This window comes from Plectropomus leopardus, chromosome 11, assembly GCF_008729295.1.
Source record: "Plectropomus leopardus isolate mb chromosome 11, YSFRI_Pleo_2.0, whole genome shotgun sequence".
In the NCBI taxonomy this organism is placed as follows: Eukaryota; Metazoa; Chordata; class Actinopteri; order Perciformes; family Serranidae; genus Plectropomus; species Plectropomus leopardus.
Window position 1 is genome coordinate 31058918 of NC_056473.1, and position 23117 is coordinate 31082034.

A 23117-nucleotide genomic window follows, 5' to 3' on the forward strand; every position below is an offset into this window, starting at 1 on the left:
TGTGCCGGCAGCCGGTGGAGATAAAGCACGTTACTGGCCTTCTGTTCCTAATCCCACAGTGAATACAGCCCAACGTCTACTAACCTATTGTCTGGTGCAGGCGCACACACACACACACACACACACACACACACACACACACACACACACACACACACACACACACACACACACACACACACACACACACACACCTGTTAAAGCAACAGAAGTATAATAGTACAGTACTCTCCGCTGCATGATCACTCTCTTCTTCTGCTTTTGCACCCAGTAATCATAAAGGCTGTGAAACAACATGAAACAAACACACACACACACACACACACACACACACACACACACACACACACACACACACACACACACACACACACACACACACACACCCAACATCCCATCCCATGACACTTAGTGACAGCCTGGTCATTAAAACTGATGTCAAATATGTTGTTTACTTCCAAAGAGTACGAGCCAGATGTGAGGGAAACTTTACATACTGTCGTCTGCTAGAAATCAGGAAGCCTGTGTAGTTTTTTTTTCTACTCTGTGTTCCTTCAGTCCTGACTCTGGACAAACTGCGCTGAAGCCAAACTGCAACAAAGCATCGTGACTCACATCTCATTTTTTCAGATGGATCAGTTGTTTCATATTTAGATTAAAACACTGAAGACTTTTGTCAGCTCATATGTTTTATATTTGAGTGTAATTGCTCACTGGGTCACTGGCAGTTTGTATTTCCATCGTGAGTTGAGTGAGTTGGCCCCTGCCCCTCTGAGTCTCTTAACTGCCTGGAGACACACATAAAGTGCATCATTGCAATGCAAATTCCTCTGTGTGCTCACCGGAGGGCTCAGAAACCACTGTTTGCTCCTATGGCTTTCATAGGCATGGAAATATCATGCAAATCCGCACACAGGCTGCAGATAGAGTTACTCAACCAGACAGAGAGAGAGATGCAGAAAGATTGTATAACAAAATAGTTTTTTTTAACCACTCATCTTGTCTTTCAAGTCAACATGGACTTTTTCAGTATTTTACTAAATAAAACCACCATCATAAGTCAGCAGTCGGCGCGCTCCCTGTTTGCAGAACCGGACGGGACTCGCACACCAGACGCTCAGCATTACGCTGCTGTCCAGGTTGGACAACACAACCTGAATCAATATCAGTCTAAGTTGACACTAAATTTAGAGTGTTTTCACTGTTTTACCTCACCATCACACAGCCCTTTCCTCTGGCAACCATTTAACTTAACTGTGCCTTCCACTGTATTACGCAGCTGGTCAGCCATTTACGTCAGACTCTCAGTGGTTTGTGGAAGAGACAACAAAAACATGAACACTTTTCTGTAAAACTGAGTGATTATGACACTGCCGACAAAATGGCATTCGTCTTGGAGACAAAGGGATACTTTAATGACCCAGAGTATAGAGTAGAGGACAAAGAGATAAAAAGACAGAGAGGGGGAACTGTGGAAACTGTGGAAACACGAACTCACTGTGGAAGATATGAATGCATGCTCACAGACACAAAGTGCTGCTGCTGCCTGGACTTAGCTTCAGCACAAACTCAGGATCTTTTTAAATCAGTAGATTTCACACTTTCCTGGTTGTTTGGAGAGTCGTTTCATTTATTTGTAGGTATTTAGTGTAATTTCAGCTGATGGATGGTGCAGCAGTGCTCTCCAGCAAGTGTCTCTGTCTGTAATTCAGCTGTGGTTTTATATCGTCCTCTTGAGAGAAATTTGGGGATGCAAGACCTGAATTTTTTCGACCGATACAATTACCAATAACTGTCTGCTCCAAAAGCCAATAACTGATTCAATAACTGATGATTACGCATTTTGGTATTTTAAAGAGAAATGTAAAACTCGTAGTTTATGCATACTTTAGGGCAAATGGTAAAACGGTTGATGGACTGCACCTGTATAGCGCCTTTCTAGTCGTCTGACCACTCAAAGCACTTTAACACAACACGTCACATTCACCCATTTACACACACATTCACACACTGACGGCAGAGGCTAACTTACATTTGGACACTATGAGCTCAGAAACAAGTTTACACACACACAAACCCATGCACACACATGCACGCACACACACGTGTAATCCAGGTGAGCAGGGTTGCATACTTTAGTCCAAGTCAGCAAACACTTACTGGAAGAGAGGGACTGAGAATAGAGAACTGGAGCTGACACACACATGCTGGATTTCACACCAGACTGACCTCTCTCTCTCTCTGCAGTTTTCTATCTGAACCTGTGTTTTTTTCCTCTCATGTACACACACACACATTGTGCCTTGACCTTGTATGAATAAATGTAGTCAGACAGAGATTCAAACACAGACATGATGCCGACATAAAACTCTGGGACACACAAAAGAGCATACAAACAGAGGACCCTGTCTGTGCCTGTGCTGCAGTGCATTATGGGAGTGGGTGTGGTCATTGATCTAAAGCCTGGAGCAAGAAATACGAAACTCTGTGGGTGGAGACGGCAGCGGTGTGTGTGTGTGTGTGTGTGTGTGTGTGTTCAGGAAAGAGGTTTTGTGGTGCATTAATGTCTCTAAACAGAGAGACTCCGACTGTCTGTGAGGCTTCAAAGAAAGTTCACTTCTACTGATTTAAATGAAACAAGCTTCATTAAAGTGTACTGAACAATCAGACGGGATGTACAAGATGTAAAACACAACTGCACGCACAAGCACACACACACACACACACACACACACACACACACACACACACGACATACAGACTGTCGGATGCAGAGCAGCAGTAGCAGAGGGAACCAATTAGTGGTCTGGCTTTGATGATGTCACTGACAAGTCACGCACCGGTGGCACAGCTTCCGTTCAGAGAGAAACATAACACCACACACTGCGCACAGCCACACACACACACATGCGCACACACACACACACACACACACACACACACACACACACACGATGTTGATATGCATGTGACAGAGGAGAATCCTGGAGGCTTAAAGCTGATGACTAAATTAGAGGGCAACAGAGGTGTCAGATAAGAAATGATTTTCAAATGTTTTGTGTGTGTGTGTGTGTGTGTGTGTGTGAGTGTGAGTGTGAGAGAGAGAAAGGAGAAAGAGGGGACTTTTAATTTTGGGGGGACGCAGGCTTGTGAGTACATGTAACCAGATCTATCGACAGAATAAATGAAAAACATACCTTAAAGACATTCTGTGGGCTACTCAGAATAAGAAAATTTCAAAATTTCTGTCTTTCTTTATCCCAAATCCTGTGAAACTCAAACAGAAAAAGACAAATACACAGACTTGAATACATAGCTGAAATATTTGAAGGAGGTAACCATCATGCTGGCATCTTTAACCCTTTGAAATCTGAGTTGACATCAGTTTTCTTGTGCTGCATTCAGACGCCTTTAACAAGTGTTTAAACCTTTGATTATTTGGAAATTGGTTTGACAGATTTCAAAAACATAAAAAAAATGGAATCAGCAACTTGGCATGAAATGTCCTGCAATTTGCAAAAAAAAAAAAGTTATATGTACATTTGTACAATGTATATATGTATATGTTTGTTTTTATCTGTAACATAATTTTAAATAATAATAATGATGGTTTAACAATTAAAAATTATCAGTATTTTATGTAATTGTAACAAAAATAGTTCTTTTTCTGATGCTACTTTCAGGTAATATTCTCGTAACCTTTTTACTAATTTCTTGCTAATTATGGGGTGATTTCTTGTTAAGTTGCTCATTGCCTTCTTTTCAAGTTTTTGAAAGAAATCAGGCCAATTTGCTCTGGTTTCAAAGGGTTAAACAACAACTGAAAGTGCTGCTGGTGTGGGAGGGTGTGAACAGTCACCAATCATAATCTGCTATAGTCTGTAAACCAGAACATCTTGCACCCATTATACTGTACAATCTGGCTTCAGCGCTGATTGCTTTGGAAGAGCTCACATTCAACAATCATACTTCTGTTTCTCCAGTTTTGGGATATGATGAATGTTTTTTTGTTGTTGTTGATGATGTTTTAAATCCCACTGAATTTCAATTTAAAAGTATAAAAATCCTGTTTTGTCAATGACCGTCCTGCTCAGTTCAGCTAAAGCTGCAGATATATTTTTTTTTTTCTAGGGGTGGAGCTGAAGCGCTGAGCAGGTACTATGAAATATTTACACAGTTACCAACACCTGTGTCCATATTTGCCAAATGTTATATTGACTCCTATTAATCTGAAACAACTTTTATCAACTCAAACAATAATCATATCTTTTGTGGGATGGAGGTTTCAAGACCAGAGAGGAAGAAGGAAGTGAAATTTGAAGAGTCCATTGAAGGGCCAGTGTTTTTTTCAAATACAGAACCCCAGTAATGAGTCTTATAACCTGGAAATGGGTAAGTATTGCAGCACATCCGGTTCCCTCGTGTCAAAGTCGAAAGAGTTTTTTTGAATGGTATTTTGGTTAGAAGCCTTCAATAAGGTCTGTGGTTAACACAAGCTGAAGAGACTTTCATGTTTTGTTCTACATACAAAATACACCAGTAAATACCCCACTAGTGAGCCTTAAATGTTTTGAGTGTATTTAAAAGGTGGTTGCTAACAAGTGGCTGAATGAGCAAACAGAATGTCATCATGCTGAGCTGCTCTGAACACGGCTTTACAGCCTTGTAGAGGTGGTGACGCGAAAACGCGTAAACGTGAGCTTTTTACTTCTGGTGATTACAGTTAGGCTTCAAAAATCCTAAATGTGGTGTTCATATGTGGAGATTATCTTGCCGAACAAAATGTTTAGGTATCATAAATTGTTTTCCACGCTGTATTTTCTGAAATTATCCAAAATCCAAAAGAAAAAAAGGCTTTTTGACAAAGAAACCAGGGCTACGTTAGCTTCCAGCTTGGCCTACAGAAAACATCCCCCCTGGGGCTCTCTGTTGGCTAAAAGGGGGCATAGAAATGGGAGAAGCCTTTCACAAAAAGACGTGTAACCTCCAAATAGAATCACAGACAAGATTAGTCATGAACCCCTAGACCCTGCTATTGAGGCTGATCCTGGAAACACCTCTGCTACATGTCACATTTTCTTTAAGGATTCTTGAGTTATGGTCAAAAACGTATTGTGCGGTCACAGTGACCTTTGACCACAAAATGCCAGTCAGCACGTTCTTGAGTACAAGACGTTTGTGCCTAATCTGAGGAATCTCCCTCGAGGTGTACTTGAGATGCTGCGTTTACGAGAAAGAGACGATGACCCTTTGACCACCAAAATCGTATCAGTTCATAGTTGAGTCCATTTGCACGTTTGTGCCAAATCTGAAGGGAAAAAAATCCCTTGTTATTCATGAGATATCGGGTTCATGAGAATAAGACAGGTGAGGTCACAGTGACCCTGACCTTTCACCTATGACCATCAAAATCTAATCAGTTCATCTTTGAGTCCAAGTCAACAAAGAAATTCCCTAAAGGTGTTCTTGTAATACTGCATTAACGAGAATGGGATGGATAGAAAAACCGAAAACATAATTCATTATGCTATCGCCAGAGCAGAGGCATACAAGACGCTGCTGTGTCCATGAATATATACAGGAAATGGTGTGGGAGTGAATGAAGCCATACACATGTACCTCTCTGTCCTGGGTTTTGTGTTTGAGCTGCTCGCTGACAGTTCACCCTCCTCCATCACGCAGCTGACAGACTCGTCTGCTTCTCATTTAGTCCCTCCCATACAACCCCCAATCTGTCTCTTTTCACTCTTTTCGCTCTGTTTTAGGTTTTGTTTTCTGCTCATATATGTGCGTGTGTCAGGCTTAGCAATCAGTCTGGCGCCATCATCTCATCAGCATGCAGAGGTGGTGTGCAAACACACTAACTGTTGCGCACACACACGCTCACACATATAGAGAAACAACCTCCAACAGTGAAACTTGCAGAGCAATTCCTGTGGTTTCAACTCCTTCTAAAGTCACATCCTCAGAAATGACTTTTCCACCGGCAAACCGTTGCTACTGGAGCCAGTTTCCAGTTTCCTAACCAAATCTAAACCTGTTCCAAGTATTCAAGACCAAAAAAAGCTCTGGGGCCAGAAAACGGCTCTGTTGAGGCCCCCTCCACTCAGACAATTAAGTGAAAACGTAATGGGAGCGTAATGAAAATGAGCAATAACTCCTGCTTAGCTGCTGTCAAGTTAATCAAACTAACATGTTTCACCAGCAGCGCTCCACATTTCAGTAACTCCAAACATATATTTCGTTCATAGTTGACTAGAAAACTTGAGGTCTCAAACAGCCAGTAAAACAGAAACTGCTACCTACATTCAAAAAAAATGTGACAGACAGCCTGTGCAGTCTCCCACTTTAACTGTGTGTGTTACATTTTTACACACACACACACACACACACACACACACACACACACACACACACACACACACACACACACACACAGTGGAGGACGTTAGGCAAACTGGATGTATGGTGTGCAGGACACAAAGGAAGGAAAGACCAGTATCTGTTTTACCTCAAGGACACAGGAAGAATGGCATTTCTTCACACAAAGGAAACCACAAACAAAAACACTTTGAATGACAAGAAACTGATGAGTGAATAAAGGGGAGGACTGTTTGACAACATGGAAACATTCAAATAGGTCAGCGGTCAAAGATTCAACGAACAAGCAAATTCAAAACCTTTTACCAACAAGGAGGACATGAGTGCGAAGAACCACAGGAAGGGCTGGGAGTCGAGGAGACTTACGAGGGATATTTTAGAAGAAAATGTATCCCAGTGATGTGCTGAAGAAATTAGAGCGTCACAGTATGGTAGACTAGGAATTTTAGGGTGACAAAACATAAAAAATTGTCATTATTTCTAAAATAAATCATTTCTAATAAGAATTTGGACAATTTTATATCCTTCAAAAAATTCAGCTACTTAATGGGAACTGTTTTTGGGCTTTTAGTATTTGTAATATCCCACAGTGCATAAAACAGCATCAAAAACAGAGCTTATTTATTTAAAAAAAAAAAAAATCCTAGAAATGTCCTAAAACTCAAAGAAATATCTTAGAAGCAAAAAATGTCCTAAAATCCTTAAAATCACCCAGAAGTCCTAGAAACATCATGAGTTCCAAGAATTGTCCTAAATCCTAGAAATGTCCTAAAATCCTAAAAATGCCATAAAATCCTAGAATGTCCTAAAACTAAAAAAAAAAAATCTTAAAAGCCAAGAAATGTCCTAAAATCCTTAAAAACACCCAGAGGTCCTAGAAAGTGCACCTAGAAGTTGCCTAAAATCCTCAAAATCCCATAAAATCTTAGAAATGTGCAAAACTCAAAGAAATATCCTTGAGATGTTCTGAAATCCCAGAAACATGTATGGGGCTGCTGCAACTGGCATTTTGAAAAAGTGCCCCCCAAGAAAAGCAAGTTGAGAATCCGGGCTCTAAAATAAACAAACTACATCTGTCTGTTGTTGTAACGGCTGCCAGTAAACCAGCTGCTGATGCTACAGTTCGGGGCTACGACTGGGTTAACGCTTGCTAGCAAGTTAGCAGCTAATGCTAAAATTAACCTCGTCCACAGCTGGTTCCCATTAGCCGGCAACGACACTGAGAGCCTTCTACTCTTTCTTGCTGTCTTTCAAAACCTCACCACACACACACACACACACACACACACACACACAGAGAGAGAGAGAGAGAGAGACACACACACACACATGGTATCCAGTCACCAAGTTTAACCTGGCTGTGCTAGCCTTTTGGTTTGGCACCGTCCATGTTTGGAAATGAAGGCGGGAGAGAGGCGAGGAATGGAGGGGGAGAGCGGACGGAGGGAGGAAAGGAGTGAGTGAAGGAGGGGAAGATGAAAAAGAGGTAGTGGGGGATGCATAGTGGAAGGCAGAGAAAGAGGGGAGGAAGGAGACAGCAGCGTGGATGTTCATATAAAATGCCGCAAGAATAACAAACACAGGAAAAAGAAGGGCAGCTGAACGAAAGAAAATATGGAGGGAAAAGTAATAAAAATAAAGCAAGAGGAGCAAAAACATTAACCTCAGTTTGAATCATAGTACATGAGCTACTGTCTCGTCCTTTTCCACTCTTACTTTTTAAACTGCACACTAGACCATGTCACAATAACTCCTTTTGTTTGACGAAATATTGGCCCAGAAATAATTGCAATTAACCATATTACTGTAATTTTGAGACCACACAATGTCAATATAATGGCATAATTATGCTTGTACGCCCTTTCAAAGAACCATGAACTTTTAATTTTTAAGAATATTCATACATTGGAATTGAAATATGAAAAAATGTAACATGTTTTTACAAAGGAATTAACACCTGATATTGGCCATTATATAAGAAAGTAATCAACATATAAAATTGCAGTACCTTTACTGCTCAGCTTGAGATTTAATGCAAAATTTGGCCAGAAAAAAAAAAATCATGTGATGCCTCGACTGATAGACAAGCTAAGTGAAGCTCTGGCACACACGTCTACCTCCATAATCTGACCAGGGTGCTGCAGTCGGCTCCCGGGGGTCGATGGCCCAGGAGTCGGGCACTTTGCTGGTGGATTTATGAAGTGAAGGATAAAGTTGCTGGAGATTAAAACTACAAATGGACTTTTTTGCGTGTTGTCGGGGATTTGCAAGCTAACGACTATCAAGACTGTACTTCTTCCACTCTGCAAAAAACTGCAGCTGCAGGCTACCAGTAAGCTACATTGTGTCGTCTTTGAAGTGTTATTTTATTTTTCTTCGGATCCACCCAAGTAGGCAGAGGAGGAGGGGGACAAAAAGGGAAACCATGTTTAATTCTGGCCATATTGGCTAAAATGTTTATGATATTTTAGTGTAAACAATAATGCATGTAAACTACGAGCAATATCTAGGTCAGCAAAAGTGATTCAGGTCACGTCCATGTCGCACGGTATGTATATATATATGTATATATATATATATATATATATATATATATATATATATATATATATATATATATAATATAATAATCATGACATGCCTACTGAACACCATGACTAAGGACAATGAACTTGATTGTTAATAATGTACACTGTCTTTCTGTCTGTGTTGTTAATCAATATATAAAATATCTCACATGAAATAAACAATTTGAAAAACAAAATGGAAAGCTCAAATAAAAAATGATTTATCCAACTGTTTCATATTCTACAGAGCATTTTTAAGTAATATATATATACATATTGCAAGAGAAATAACTATCCCCAAGCATCACACATGCGTGCGTGCATGCGTGCGTGCGTGCGTGTCTTTAGTTTTGCTGTGACAGTAATTAAGAGAAGAATTTGCAACGTACACAAGATCTCTGCCTTGGCCTGACAGTTGTATTCTACAGGGAGATCCAGCAGGATTGGAGGGCGGGGTGTGTGCGCGCGCGCGTGTGTGTGTGTGTGTGTGTGTGTGTGTGTGTGTGTGTGTGTGTGTGTGTGTGTGTGTGTGTGTGTGTGTGTGTGCATGCACGCTTGCATATGTGTATTTGAATGAAATTAAAACTAAAATCCTGGTAAGGGAACACAGCAGAAAATGCCGACAATTAAAGGCTCTGCACTGAAACAACTGAGTGAAGTTTTTTCACTTTCTTCTAAAAAATCCGTCTTTTCACTGCGTTGCAGTCAAGAAACCAAATTTTTTACTCGCCTGTGCTTTTTTAACATGAGTGGAATATAAATGAATATTACATAAAAGTAAAGAGTGAAAGCTTATACATTATCTTCTGTTGGAGCTGCATGAAAACAGTGTTTCAGATTCTGGAGTAACTTAACATGAGTCACTAAGCTGGTTTATCATGACATGTTTTGAATATGGATGAAAAGAACAAACTGTCAGCACATTTATCTGTATCCTCAAACGTGTGTGCGTGTTTGTGTGTGTGTGTGCGTGTGTGTGTGTGTGTGTGTGTGTGTGTGTGTGTGCAAGCGCTCAGCTCCAGTTCTACAGAACCACTGTGAAACTGCTTTACACTGACGACTCCTAGCCTCATTAAAACTTCATAGATCTGTGAGCACCGTTGAGGTGACAAAGAAAAGGGTATCATCTTACACACACGCGCGTGCAACCCCACACTCCATCGCTGCCATACACATTCAGAAAGTCTCTTTCTCTCTTTGTCTGCAGCGCACACAATTTCTAAAAGGTCTCCTGCAAAACGTCCATCAACAAACACACACACACACATACACACACACAGTTCCCAAACATCAGGGCACTTGTGTTAAATAATTAACAGTGTGAGATTAGTCCGTCAGCCTTGGGCCATGGAGGTCCATTGATTCCCCAGAATGCATTTTTAATGAGCCGCCAGCCGGCATTCATTTCAGCTGGCCAGTGTCCGTGGAGGGCCCTCTGACACACATACACAACCACACACACACACACACACAAAGTCCAGGCTTTGCGCCAGGGGAGACAATTAACATACACATAAACACAACAGGAGCAGCTCTGCTGCGCTGTACACTGGGTATCACCTTGACAACAGCAGCAGACAACATCTTCTGAGCTATTTAAGTTGTTTAACTTTGATCTCGATCAAACGCGAGCATCAACTCGCTGTTGATTGGCAAGAAGCTCAGCAGTGAATCACCTGAGTGACCAGGCACTGTCTGCAAAGCGCTGCAGACCAGTGAATACCCAGCACTTACTGGTTTAAAGGGTTAACTTTGAACAACAGGGAGCTGATTGTACACTGATCCCTTTAACGCGTCGTTGCTGACCTGTGTACAAACTCACACGCAAATCAATCTGTAATCTGTCGAGGGTCGTTGGCTTGAACAAGGAATGGACATGTTAGGTGTCAACGCACAAACAACAACCTGAATATCCTGACACACATGTTGCCGGAAGATGAGACTCAACACTGGCGTTCATTAATTTACATTTACATTCAAACAGGAAGCATTTACGTTTTGTGTCCTTGTGTGGGTGTCTGGACTGTTTTCATTTCATAAAATAAAAGAGGAACAGAGAGCCAAAGAGCAGACAGATACGTTTGTTTCTCCATTTTTTTTTCCTGTAGAAAGTTTCACATTGTTGCACGTGTCAACAAAGTTGGATGAGTCAAGCACACATGACGAAAAGATATCGTGTCCTAGTTGTTTAAGACACATTTTGGAGACAGTTTATCATAAAACAGAGAATCAAACTGTTTTCACTGTTGGTTACTCTCTGCCCTGCAACCATATGCCCTTTGCAAAAGGTAAAAAAAATAACACAGAGAAGTGTGTGTGTGTGTGTGTGTGTGTGTGTGTGTGTGTGTGTGTGTGTAGGCCTGTCACTATAACTACTTCTGTTGGATCATATATTATTCCACAAATGATTTAATAAACAATATAGATATATCATCATTTTGAAACCATATTAAGCCAACAATATAAAAATATTAATAAAACAGCATCATAATGAAAGTATATCATTTCAAAGAGCTATGTGCTTTTAATTCTTAAGGATATTCAGACATTGGAATTGGGATATAAAGTAAAAATATTCAACAGCTTTTTAGGAAGGTTAATAAAGTCTGTTACAAGAAAATAGAGAAAAGATATCCATTTAAAAATACCCCCAAATTGCTCAGTTTGAGACTTAATACAAAATGTGGCCAAATAGATGAAACCAAAGGAGGAGGACTTTTGAAACTAACATAATCTGCTGTGCTGCAGCCGGCTCCCAGGGACGGTCAGCCTGGGAGCCGGGCGGTTTGCTGCTGGATTTACAGAGCGGAGGATGAGGTTGTCGGGAGGGTAGAACTAAAAACAACAGACTTTTTGGCTTATTGTAAGGGGTTGGCAAGCTAGCGATCATCAGAACAGTGTGTCTTAAACTTTAAAAGTGCAGCTGCAGGCTACTGGTTAGCTACACTGTGTCTGCTTAGAAGTGGTGTTTTATTTTCTGTGGACTTGTGCAAGTAGGAGGGCTGGAGGCAGTAAAAACTGGAGTGCCGAGAATAGCTGCACTCAAGACTTTTCACAGTTATAAAAATCCTGCAGTTTATTCTGGAAACACACTGAATAAAATGTTGGTGAAACTTCCGAAAGCAAACATGAATGTAAACACGACAAGGTCAGAAAAATGACTAAGGTCTGGTTCATACGATATGTATGACAAGTTGATGACGTAATTATCGTGACATGCCTCTGTGTGTGTGTGTGTGTGTGTGTGTGTGTAGATATCTTGCACTTGTCCTACCTTTCCCGTCTCTCTCTCAAAGTCGACATACTCCCTTGTGGGAACCTGCCTCTGATCTCCGTGCTGGTTGGCTGGAAAGAACTGGAGAGAGAGGTTGGTACCTGTAGCTACAAAGGCCTGGAGAAAGAGAGAGAGAGAGCATAATCAATGAGGGCGAGCATGACACGGGTCCAAAATTCACTCGAATTTTAGCTCTGTTTTTTGTCGCTGCTAACTTTTGAGAAAATTATCTGTCTCTTGAGCTGTCTTACAGCCACTTCTTTGTTTCAAGTCCTGCTCTTTCTTCCTGGGCAGGTAGTTGCTTTGCTGATCTGCTTACAGTTTTATATTATACAGCACTATAGTTGTTGGTGAGAGCTGTAAGATTCAAATGCAGTCTATGAACAGTCGGAGAACCAAATGTATTTATTTATGTTGTCTTTTGCTCTGTCTGTTTGTTTTAGCTCATGTGGAGGAAGCCTGTGGGGAGAAGGTCAGGAGGTTCTGGGCTAAGAAAATCAAACTACTGAACAGAAGACACTGAAAATGCATTACGTAATACCTGTCTGTTTATGTACAATACACTTATTCATTTTTTCTTAATTAAAATACTGAACACGTTGTAATTTGAGCATTCTTCAAAACATAAAACCTTTCTGTTTATAATGATATAAAAGAGAAAAGCATGTTTGACTATGAGGCTGAAACAAGACAATATTCTTGATAAACAATTAATGAATGATCAAAATAGCAGCAGTAGTTTACAAATTTGTAAAAGTAATTTGAGGTTGCCCCATAAAACTTCCAGTAAAGCTGAACACATTTCTATCACAGAATAAGATTTCGTAATTCAGATTTTAAGTCCATGCAGTTATCGTGGTTTCGTGGTAATGTTCCCTGACGGTTCTTGCAGAAGTTTGAACAGCAGATTGTTTAAATGTCTTATTTGGGTCTCAGCCTGGAAGAGTTTAAGTTTGACAGACTGCGTCGGAGTCTTTTTCCTCCTTTCTTATAACCCGTCCGGCGCCCTCCGTCTCTCTGCAGTGAACCACTGCTCCCCAAACACACATATAATCACATCATACTGAAGCTTTTCATTTATTATTATTTCTGTAAAATGGTTTCTTGCTCTAATGGGAGACATTCCTATCCAGATAAAAACACACACATGCACACACGAGAGAAATAAAATGAAAATCAATAGAGTGCATTTCTCTGTTGCAGTCAGAAAGCGATGAATTACAGCAAGGCAGATAATCAAGTTAGAAAATGTCTGTTTTTTATGTGCATATCTGCGTGTGTGTCTATGTATTGTCTTTGTGTGTGTGTGTGTGTGTGTGTGTGTGTGTGTGTGTGTGTGTGTGTGTGTGTTGTTGTTTGCAGAGACGGATCAATACTAATGGCATTACGGCTGCAACTGAGCTGGAAGCATATGAATTATGCACCCTGTCAAATGTGTCCCTCATCAGAGAGCGAGGGAGAGGACCTGAATGAAAGAGAAGAAGTAGAGAGGGGAAGAGAGTGAAATAAAGAGAGGAGAGAGCTGAAAATGACTACATGGACACACACATAGAAAAAAAGTCTCTCACACACACGGATGTACACGCACACTCACAGAAACGAGGGCTCAAAGAACACCCGAGTCATCATTTCTGCTGTATTTGAAGTGTTGGATTACAACCATCTGATACTCATTTGCTGCCTACTACTGCGGGAGGAAAAAAAAAAGAGAGGGAATGAGAGGCAGAGAGAGGAGAGAGATGGAGGGAAACTGAGACACAAAGGAGGAAAAAGAAAAAAGAGGGAGACAGAGAGAAATGGAGGAAATGAGAGAGGAGGAGAGAAAACTGAGGGAAGCAGGACGACGGTGGTAAAGGCAGCGTGATGAACGTAAAGAAAGACAAAGAGAGAGAGGAAATGAATAAAGACAAAGATGAACAGAGCAAAGGAAATAAAAGGAAGTGAGCATACGGAGAGAAAGAGAGAGACAGGAGGGGAGAGGGCAGCATGAAAATCAATAGTCGTTGAGAAAGCGACTCATCTCTAATGAGCTGAGCTGAAGATAATTTACTTTGAATTATTGTCCCATTTATCAGATCAATCCTGAACAGTTTAGAGCCGCCCTGTGATTTCAGCTCTGCGTGTGTGTGTGTGTGTGTGAGAGAGAGAGAGAGAGCACGAGATATTTTTCTAGAAATACACCACTGCCAAATTACATTTTAAAATGACCTGTATATTGTAAAAATATCGTGGAAAATAAGCCCGTAATTTTTAATACAAGGTAAACGGTTTGCATTAGGGTGGGCAAAAGGCACCTAAAATAATATCAATAATTTTCGGTATTTTTGCATAACAATGTTCTTAATGTGTTAAAATACTGACTTTTTTTAATTAATAATTTCAAGAATATACAATAGCATTAAAACACATATTTGAGTGCACTTTATATGTCAACATAAACATAATTTTGTCTTCAATTTTTTATAATATATATATATATATATATATATATATATATATATATATATATATATAACAGTAATTCAATCTATAGGTAGTATAGATAAAATAAATCAACAGGTGATTTCCTTTCCAGTACGCTCTGCCGTATCTCCTCTCCTCTTCCAGCTTGTTGTTGCCATGCATAACGCTCTGACATCATTTTGTCAGCAGGTCAGAATATTGCCATTATTACTGTATGAGGTTTTCTTATCATATTAAAAAATAAACAGGTATTATCATGAACAATATGAAATGGTACACCCCTTGTTTGCATGCAGGCATTTCAACGTTGTTTTTCTTATTGTTTAAATATTGGATATTGTATCATTATATGTTATAACATGCAAAATACAGAAAAGGTATATTTTATTTGTCAATAAATTGACTACCCTTAAAAGAGAATAAAATTCTAAAAAAAAACCAAAAAAAAAAAACAAGAAAAAAGTAAAAAGTACAATATTCAGACACTTCCAAAATGTTATCTTAACATTGTACATAAAGTGTTCATCTTTTATTATCTGTTCTAAACTGATGTGTAAAAAATTACCCGTAAGTGAAATGAAAACTTTAGTAATGTGAATATAAAGCCTTTAGGACCAAGAAAAACAACCCGAAATCATGATATCCAAAATCTATCCTCACATCATGATATCGGAAGAAAATGTTGATAAATTGCACAGTTTTTGTTTATTTAACCAAACAAATTCTAGGTGTATATGGAGGTTTCAAGTTTCTCCATCAAACTTGTCTAAGTTGCATACTGAACCATGATTGGCTGCCAAACTAGTTGTGACGTCACAAAGTGCATCGCTTAAACTCAGATTTACGATGAGCGCAGAGGAATTTTCCACCTGAGCTGAAGCTGATAAATTTGTGTATCAAACACGGCACATACATCATTCTGCACAGTGAAGCTCAAACATCCCAGTTAAGTCACCATAAACAAAACACTATTTTGACAGGAGGGGGGCTTTAAATATTGCATAAATCCAGTATTATCCTCATAAATTACCCACAGATTACAGTTTGTTTGTTCTTCTCTGTCTCATCTATAAAAAGCGGTCCTTGACAGCACGTTCGAGTCTCATTGTGTCGCGCAGTCGTTCGCGCTGACCATGAAAATAGCAGGAGGTCTTTAGCGGCGTCTGGCCCGATAGATAAATCAGCAACATGATGTCACAGCTGCCATCAAACCATTAAAACCGTGGCCATCAATTCTCGCAGAAGAGGCTTATAAATACAGTGAGGACAGACAGACAGACAGACGGACGCATCATGTCCCACTAAAAGACGGTAAAACTAGATGCACCCCCTGCCCCCTCTCTCTCCTGCGACGATGGCAGCATGTTTGTGAAAAATACCTCGAGGGTGACTAAGACAGCACAAGTTGCCCCGCGTGTGTGTGCATGTGTGTGCATGTGTGTGTGTGTGTGTGTGTGAGCAGCCTCAAGGCTTTCCACCTGACTTCACCTTCTGCTGAGGTCATGATTAAAAAGGAAGTTTTAAACAGATTTCACACTGTAAGCACACAGTCATGACACAAAGACAACATCAATGTGTCCTGACTTGCTTTTGAGTTATAAACTGCTCATCACAAAAGCTGCAAGCAGCAGTTTCGAAAGAAAACAAAAAAAGGTCACACGGGTTCAATGGGACTCGTGGAGGAAACCTCGCTGAACACCTCAGAGAGGTGAAGACGTGAGGACAGCTACAGTATTAAAACGCTGCTAAAGTGCATGTGCATTAATAATCCAACAGTAATAATATATAAAAACTAAATTCTGCTTGCATGTAGGGTCACTGTATGTTTTAATTATATTTTGAACGCAGGACTTTTATTTCTTATGAAAAAATATTCTGCACTGTGCTGTTACGACATAATGACACCGCAGTCTTCTCATTAGATAAAAGGGTTCACATCAACCTTTTGTTTTTGAGACGTAACAGTAGAAGACACAGTTAAAAGACGTGTGGTTTATAAGTGGAGGGAGACACTGTGACACAAATCATCTCTCACAAAAACTACCCACAGCTTCTCCTCTATAGTTGAGAATGAATGTCTAATGCAGTCTCAACAAAATTAGTGCCATTTTTTAACATTGATTCATCTGCAGCTTATTTTCTTGATAAACTTTCTGGTGCTGGGCTAAGGAGAATATGGAGAATATTAAATACCACAATTTTTTTTCCCAAATTAACATCATAATTGTGCCGATATTGTAGGGCACAAAATATTTACACACTGAAATTAGTAATGTGGATATAATAACTGAGCGTGTAAAGACATAATAGAACATCTAGAACAGTCTTGTATGTTTAGAAAATTACATCATTTTACTGTTATGAAGCCTTTAAAACCAGGGACACAAAACATCCAAAATCTAACACAATATCTAGTCTCATTTCATAATATCAGTGTAATAAATAATGATATAACAACATCTTGAGATGAGACTAGATATCATCTGAGATTTTGGACTATCATAAGCGTTTTGTTTCCATGGTGTTAGAGTCTGAATTGCAGTAAAGTGAAGTAATTTTCTGAACTTACAGACTTTTTGAGCTGTTATATTATCTTCTTTACTCACTTAGTCATAATATACACATTACTGATGATAATTTATCAAAAAGCTCACTCTGATGATATTTTATTAAAGCAGGAATAGTCAATCCTACTATATCATCACACAATATAGATACAGATATTTTTGGTCAAAAATATTGCAATATTTGATTTTCTCCTCCTTGCCCAGCCCAAAGGTAAAGGCAAATAATATTACAGCCAGAACAGTAAGTTCAATAAATGCCATCACTTTCCTGTAAAAATAAACTATTTTATTTTAACTAAAAAGTTAGTCTCCAGTCTGCCTTCATTTTTTTAAGTTGATTGAATTTGAAAAGACAAGTCGAGGTTATTTTGTAATGACTCATCTTGACACAAGCTTCTTATTTTTACAGTGTAGTCATTATATCCACATTACTTATGATTGTTTATCAAAAACATCATTGTGTAAATATTTTGTGAAAGCATTAACACTCAACCCTAAAATGTAATCACAATGCTGATATTGAGGTATTGGGTCAAAATATTGTGATTCTTGATTTTCTGCATATCACCCAGTCCAATGAGCCCTAATAGCTTAATGGGTAAAGACAGTAACCGATCAGCTAGAACAGTTTTGTAAATTTCAGAAAGTTACATCACAAAACCAGGAAAAGACAACGCTTAAAATAGTACAATATTCAAAATCGATTATGATATTTAGTCTCATATCACGCTGTCAATATAATACGGGGCTGGGCAATATGTCAATATTATATAAATATCAGATGAAATATCATAATTTTTTGGATATCGTAATATGATGTTTTGTTTTTCTGGTTTTACAGGCTGCATTACAGTAAAGTGAAGTAATTTTCTGAATTTACTAGACTGTTCAATTATTTACCTTTTTCCCCACTTTCTCATTATATCCACATTACTGATGATTATTTATCATAAATGTTATTGTGTAAATATTTTGTTAAAAGACCAGCAGTGAACCCTTCAGTATTGTCACAATATAGATAGAGGTGTTTAGTAAAAAATAGAGCAGCTAACAATCTAGTAGGTTCAGCAAATTACATCACTTTACTGTAATGCAGCTTGTAAAACCAAGAAAATGTAACTTTTATTTATTACAATATTCAAAATCTAAAATGGTTTCGAGTCTTAAATCACAGTATCAGTGTAATATTCATATTTTGCCCGGTCCTTGTTTGTTTTATTAGTGAAAATGTCTGATGTGACATCCTTAATGTGTGTTTTTCGTTATTACAACACCCCAAGGGTATTAATCTAACACACGCATTACTGTCAGAAAGCAGCAAAACCTCACAAATAAAAAAGCTGAAACCAGAGAATGCTTGACATTTTTCCCTGAAAACAAAATCTATTATCAAAATGGTCGGTAACTGTTTAACTATTTCAGCTCTAAACAAAACAGTTTTTGCATGGTTGTATTTATAAGAGGAGTGCATTGTATTGTTGAGCATCACAAAGGTGTTTATATCTCTCTGTATATCTGCCTCATTCACTACATGTTTTTCAGAATATACCAAAATTAGACATGACAGGTGATGTTTACTTTAGGTGAGCAATTTTAGGCCCCAAATTACAGCCCTGAGTGTCGTAACCATAAAGCGCCTGAGTGACAACACGCATTAACGTGTGCGTCTACCAAAAAAATGCTGAGACGATGACGACTGCAGCAGCAGAAAATAGAGGGAAGAAGTCATGTAAGTGAAGTAAAGCCTGGTGAGTCTGTGTGTCTGATAAGGCATCGACTTCCCTGTGCATCAAAACATCAGCACACTCACACGGTGTGAATCGTGTCTACGCTGTGCTGCTGCTCAAAGTGAACAAATCTTATAATAAGAGTTTATTTTTCTTTCAAAATTAAGGTTTCTTTTATGAGCCAAAACTCAGATAGATAGATAGTTAGATATCTTTTTCACAAACAAAAAATAAAAGAATATCTTTGGTTTTGTATACTCACTATTTCTGACCGTCCGTCCCTGCAGGCGTTCTGGAAGCGAGCTTGTCTCTCCTCATGGGGCCGATCCCTGAATCCAGTATATTTGATCTATAATGCCATAAAAAAAGCACAAACCTTAAACACACATCCATACAGTCACATAATATACTCTGAGTGTATGCTGCATGTGTTTGATTTGGAAGAGAAAACACTCCATATGGGGCGGTTTGACACTGAGTGGCGATGCTCGCTGCCAGCAGAAGGCTAGGCTGTAATTTGAAGATAAGCCACAGGAATTTTGATTCAGGCAAAAGGCATCGTTCTCTGTACCTACTATCCACCAAGAAAAATTAAAAAAATAAATTTACATAAATACTTCTATATCAATGTTAGCATTAAATGTAAAAAAAAAAAAAAAAAAAAAAAAAAAACCCTACATAAAATAAGAATTAAAAGTCTAAATAAATCTAATTTGCCGAAAGTCAGAGATACAGCTGAAACAACCTATTGCACTTTTGCAAACTATCAATCTTTTCTTTTGTTGTATTTAATTTCATTGCAGATTTTGTAGCACTACATTGACCCTTTTAACACCTGCATCAACATAGGTTTTCTTGTGCTTTTAAGCATTTAAAACTCTGAAACCTGAGAAAATTGGTTTGATTTCTTTCAAAAGGGGAAAAAACATATTGAGTGACTGGGCAAAAAAAATGTCCTTCAAACTGCAAAAAGAAAAAAAACAGTGACAAAAAATAATCTAAAAATTACCTGGAAGGGATTTTAAAAAAAAAAGGGGGGGGGGGGGGGGGTCCAGAAAATATATTATTCTCTTAATAATATCATATAAAAATATGTTGGGGGGGGGGGGGGTCAACATTTTCTTGATGTCATTTTCTTGTTTGTGTTTTTTTTCCCATTTTTTCTTTTTTAATTTTTATTTCCTTATAATCAGGTACTTCCTTGTAACTTTTTTTTTTTTTTTTTTTTTTTTTTTTTTTTTTTTACCAATTTATTGCTCATTTTTTGGGCCATTTCTTGTGAAGCTGCTCTCGCCCTCCTCTGGTGCATTTAAAAGAAATCAAGCCAATTTGCTCAGGCTTCAAATGAATAATCAAATTAAATTAGGTATTGAAGTTTTAAAATAATTCGTCCCGCCAGCACGCCTTTCCCCCCTAACGAGCCTCTTCTTCTGTCTTTATTTCCGCCGTCTAACAGAATGGAGCCAGTGTGTGTGTTTTTGTGTGTGTGTGTGTGTGTGTGTGTGTGTGTGTGTGTGTGTGTGTGTGTGTGTGTGTGTGTGTGTGTGTGTGTGTGTGTGTGTGTGTGTGTGCAGACACGCAGCAGACTCACCTCACACTCCCTGCTCAACTTGCGGAAAAACTCCTCATTCTCAAACTTGCTCCTCTGGTCCGGGACTACCCGCGGCATCTTCACCAACTCTTCCCGGCCTCTTTGGCTTTCACTTTGGATCCGCTCCTTTTTTATTATTATTATCCCGCACAGTCAAACTTCGTGCTGCCGTCCGTCCCTCACTCTGCCTCTCACTTCTCTTCCGTGTCTGCGTTTTTTTCCGTCTCTGTGTGGAGAAATGTGCTCTGTGGCTGCTGGCCTCACTGATTCTGATGATCTGCGGCTCCTGCGCGCTCCGGATCGCCTCTGGCTCCAAATGGCTCTTATTGAGTGACCCACCGCGAGAGATAAAGCTCAATTTGACCGTGTGTGTGTGTGTGTGTGTGTGTGTGTGTGTGTGTGTGTGTGTGTGTGTGTGTGTGTAGCTCTCTCTCTCTCTCTCTCTCTTTCTTCCTCGATGTCTCTCTATCTCCCTCTCTCTCTTTTGACGAGCGTGTGATCTCAAGTAAGTGGCAACAAACGAGCGCTCTCTGTCTGCTGCTCTACCTGCAACTTTCGAGTGCTCCTCCCCAGTGGGCCTGACGATTATTCGCGCGTTCACGACATTTTGGGGACGCAAACAATGCAAGAAAGCATATGTAAAATAAACTCATTATGCGACGGCTTAGATTATGGCACAGAGCTGTTTTTGCGCTTTGATGGAAGAGGAGGAAAGAAAAATAAAATTTTTTTATCCAACTATAAGTCAAAAGTTGTATCTGTTTCAGCATAATTCAGAGAAAATAAACAGCCTAAATTCTAATTGTTTTAGTCTTCAACCATGTGTTAATCTTATAGCAAAAAAACTTAAAGAAATGGGGAGAAAAGGCACACAGTAATAAAAAACATGCATCAGCGTGCACAAATCTGTTACAGTTTCCATCACTTGTTGCACAAAGCTCTTTAATCTGTTTTCTTGTTCTTTGCAACACTTTGAAGCCACAGCTGCCAAGTTTCGAAATTACTGCAATCCAGACAAGTACTTGAAAGCACCAACAGTCTACTTCCTGGCTCCGTCGAGTCGCTCTTGTGACTGTACACCCAAAATACCGCCCCCCTCCTCGTCCTCCTCCTCCACCTCCACCCCCCCCATTCACAATAATAATACTACTACACACGCTACTCGGGGCTGCCACTGCGCATGCGTCTGACTAAAACCGCAGAAACTTTATAGGATCCTTATGTGAGAAGTGAAAAGGAGGGCGGACACAGTATTTGTGTTCCACTGATCAAATAAATCCTAAAATAATCCCTAAAATCCTCCAGAAATGTTTACATATTTGGAGAAGATGATGTACATGTGCCATGTAAAGTGAATGTGTTTATTTTTATTTATTATTATTATTATTATTATTATTATTATTATTATTATTATTATTTATATAATATATACATATATATAATAATAATCATTATTATTATTAATAATAATAATAATTTCTAGAGCACTACTGACAAGTTGATCTCACTTTTTTTTAAATTCTAGAAAAGTGATTGCCTTAAAAAATGTGAATAAATATAACTATTAGTCTTACTTTATGTTTACCTCATATCTTATTGTTATGTTTACTTTAACATTTAGTTATATTCACCTTATTTTGTAAAGTTGCTGCAACTTAAAAATGACAAGTTATAATAAATCAATCTTTCTAAATTTTAGCAACCTCAGTAATCCAAGTTTACTTTATAAGATTCTGATCTGAGAAGTGAAAAGCGGGGCAGACACAAAATAAAAATCAAACCTAAAATAAACCCTAAGACCCTAAAGAGATTTTTGTGAATATTTGGAGAAGCTGTACATGTACTATCTGAAATGAATGTATAATAATAATAATAATAATAATAAATAATAATAATAATAATAATAATAATAATAATAATAATAATAATAATAATAATAATGATGATGATGATGATGATGATGATATAGTAATAAACTTTAAGTTAAAGTTAAAACATGTGAGTAAATATAACTATTAGTCTTTATTTTATAATTACTAAATCTTACTTTTAAATTTATTCAAAATTTAGTTCAATGTACTCAGTTTTGCCAAATTTAATTATTAAGTTAATTTAAGTTAAGTTAATTAAGTTAATCAGTAAATCAAGTCTACTATGCAAAACATCTGTATCTTATTTGCACCGTCTTAAAATTTGTTTTTTAAAAAAAACATCTCAGAGATCTCCTAACTTCATCGTTGGCAAAATCCTCGTCATGATAATCAAGTTAAGCCAAACTAGCTTAGTTTTCTTATGTTGCTATGCTTATGGTAAAGTAGCTAATGCGGGGTAATAAGCTCCCTCTTCCTTGTTTTGATTAAAAGTCCATCGGCACAATTATGGAGAAGTTGAAATTTCTCAGTTGGCTGTTTCAGAAGGTTTAGTGTTTCATCACCTTATTTTAGAGAAATAACTCTCTCAGACTTTGTGGGAAATACAAGTTGTGAGATGTTTTTTTTTCTAAAGGTAGCAGCTCTCCAGAACAGTTTGCCTCGGGACAGTGAGCTC

General features: G+C 38.6%; 1 protein-coding gene across 4 annotated transcripts in view; it reads right to left on the reverse strand.

Moving 5' to 3' along the window:
* cbfb (core-binding factor subunit beta) overlaps nucleotides 1-21100 on the reverse strand; it is a 42724-nt gene extending 21624 nt beyond the window's left edge. For all 4 annotated transcript variants that reach the window (XM_042496326.1, XM_042496324.1, XM_042496327.1 and 1 more), the window contains exons 1-3: nucleotides 20571-21100; nucleotides 19242-19328; nucleotides 12223-12339 (exon numbers count right to left, since the gene is read on the reverse strand). In XM_042496326.1, the coding sequence (XP_042352260.1) occupies nucleotides 12223-12339; nucleotides 19242-19328; nucleotides 20571-20648 (282 nt within the window). In that variant the 5' untranslated portion in view covers nucleotides 20649-21100. The remainder of the gene's footprint in view (nucleotides 1-12222; nucleotides 12340-19241; nucleotides 19329-20570) is intronic.
* Between the last annotated feature and the right edge of the window lie 2017 nt (nucleotides 21101-23117).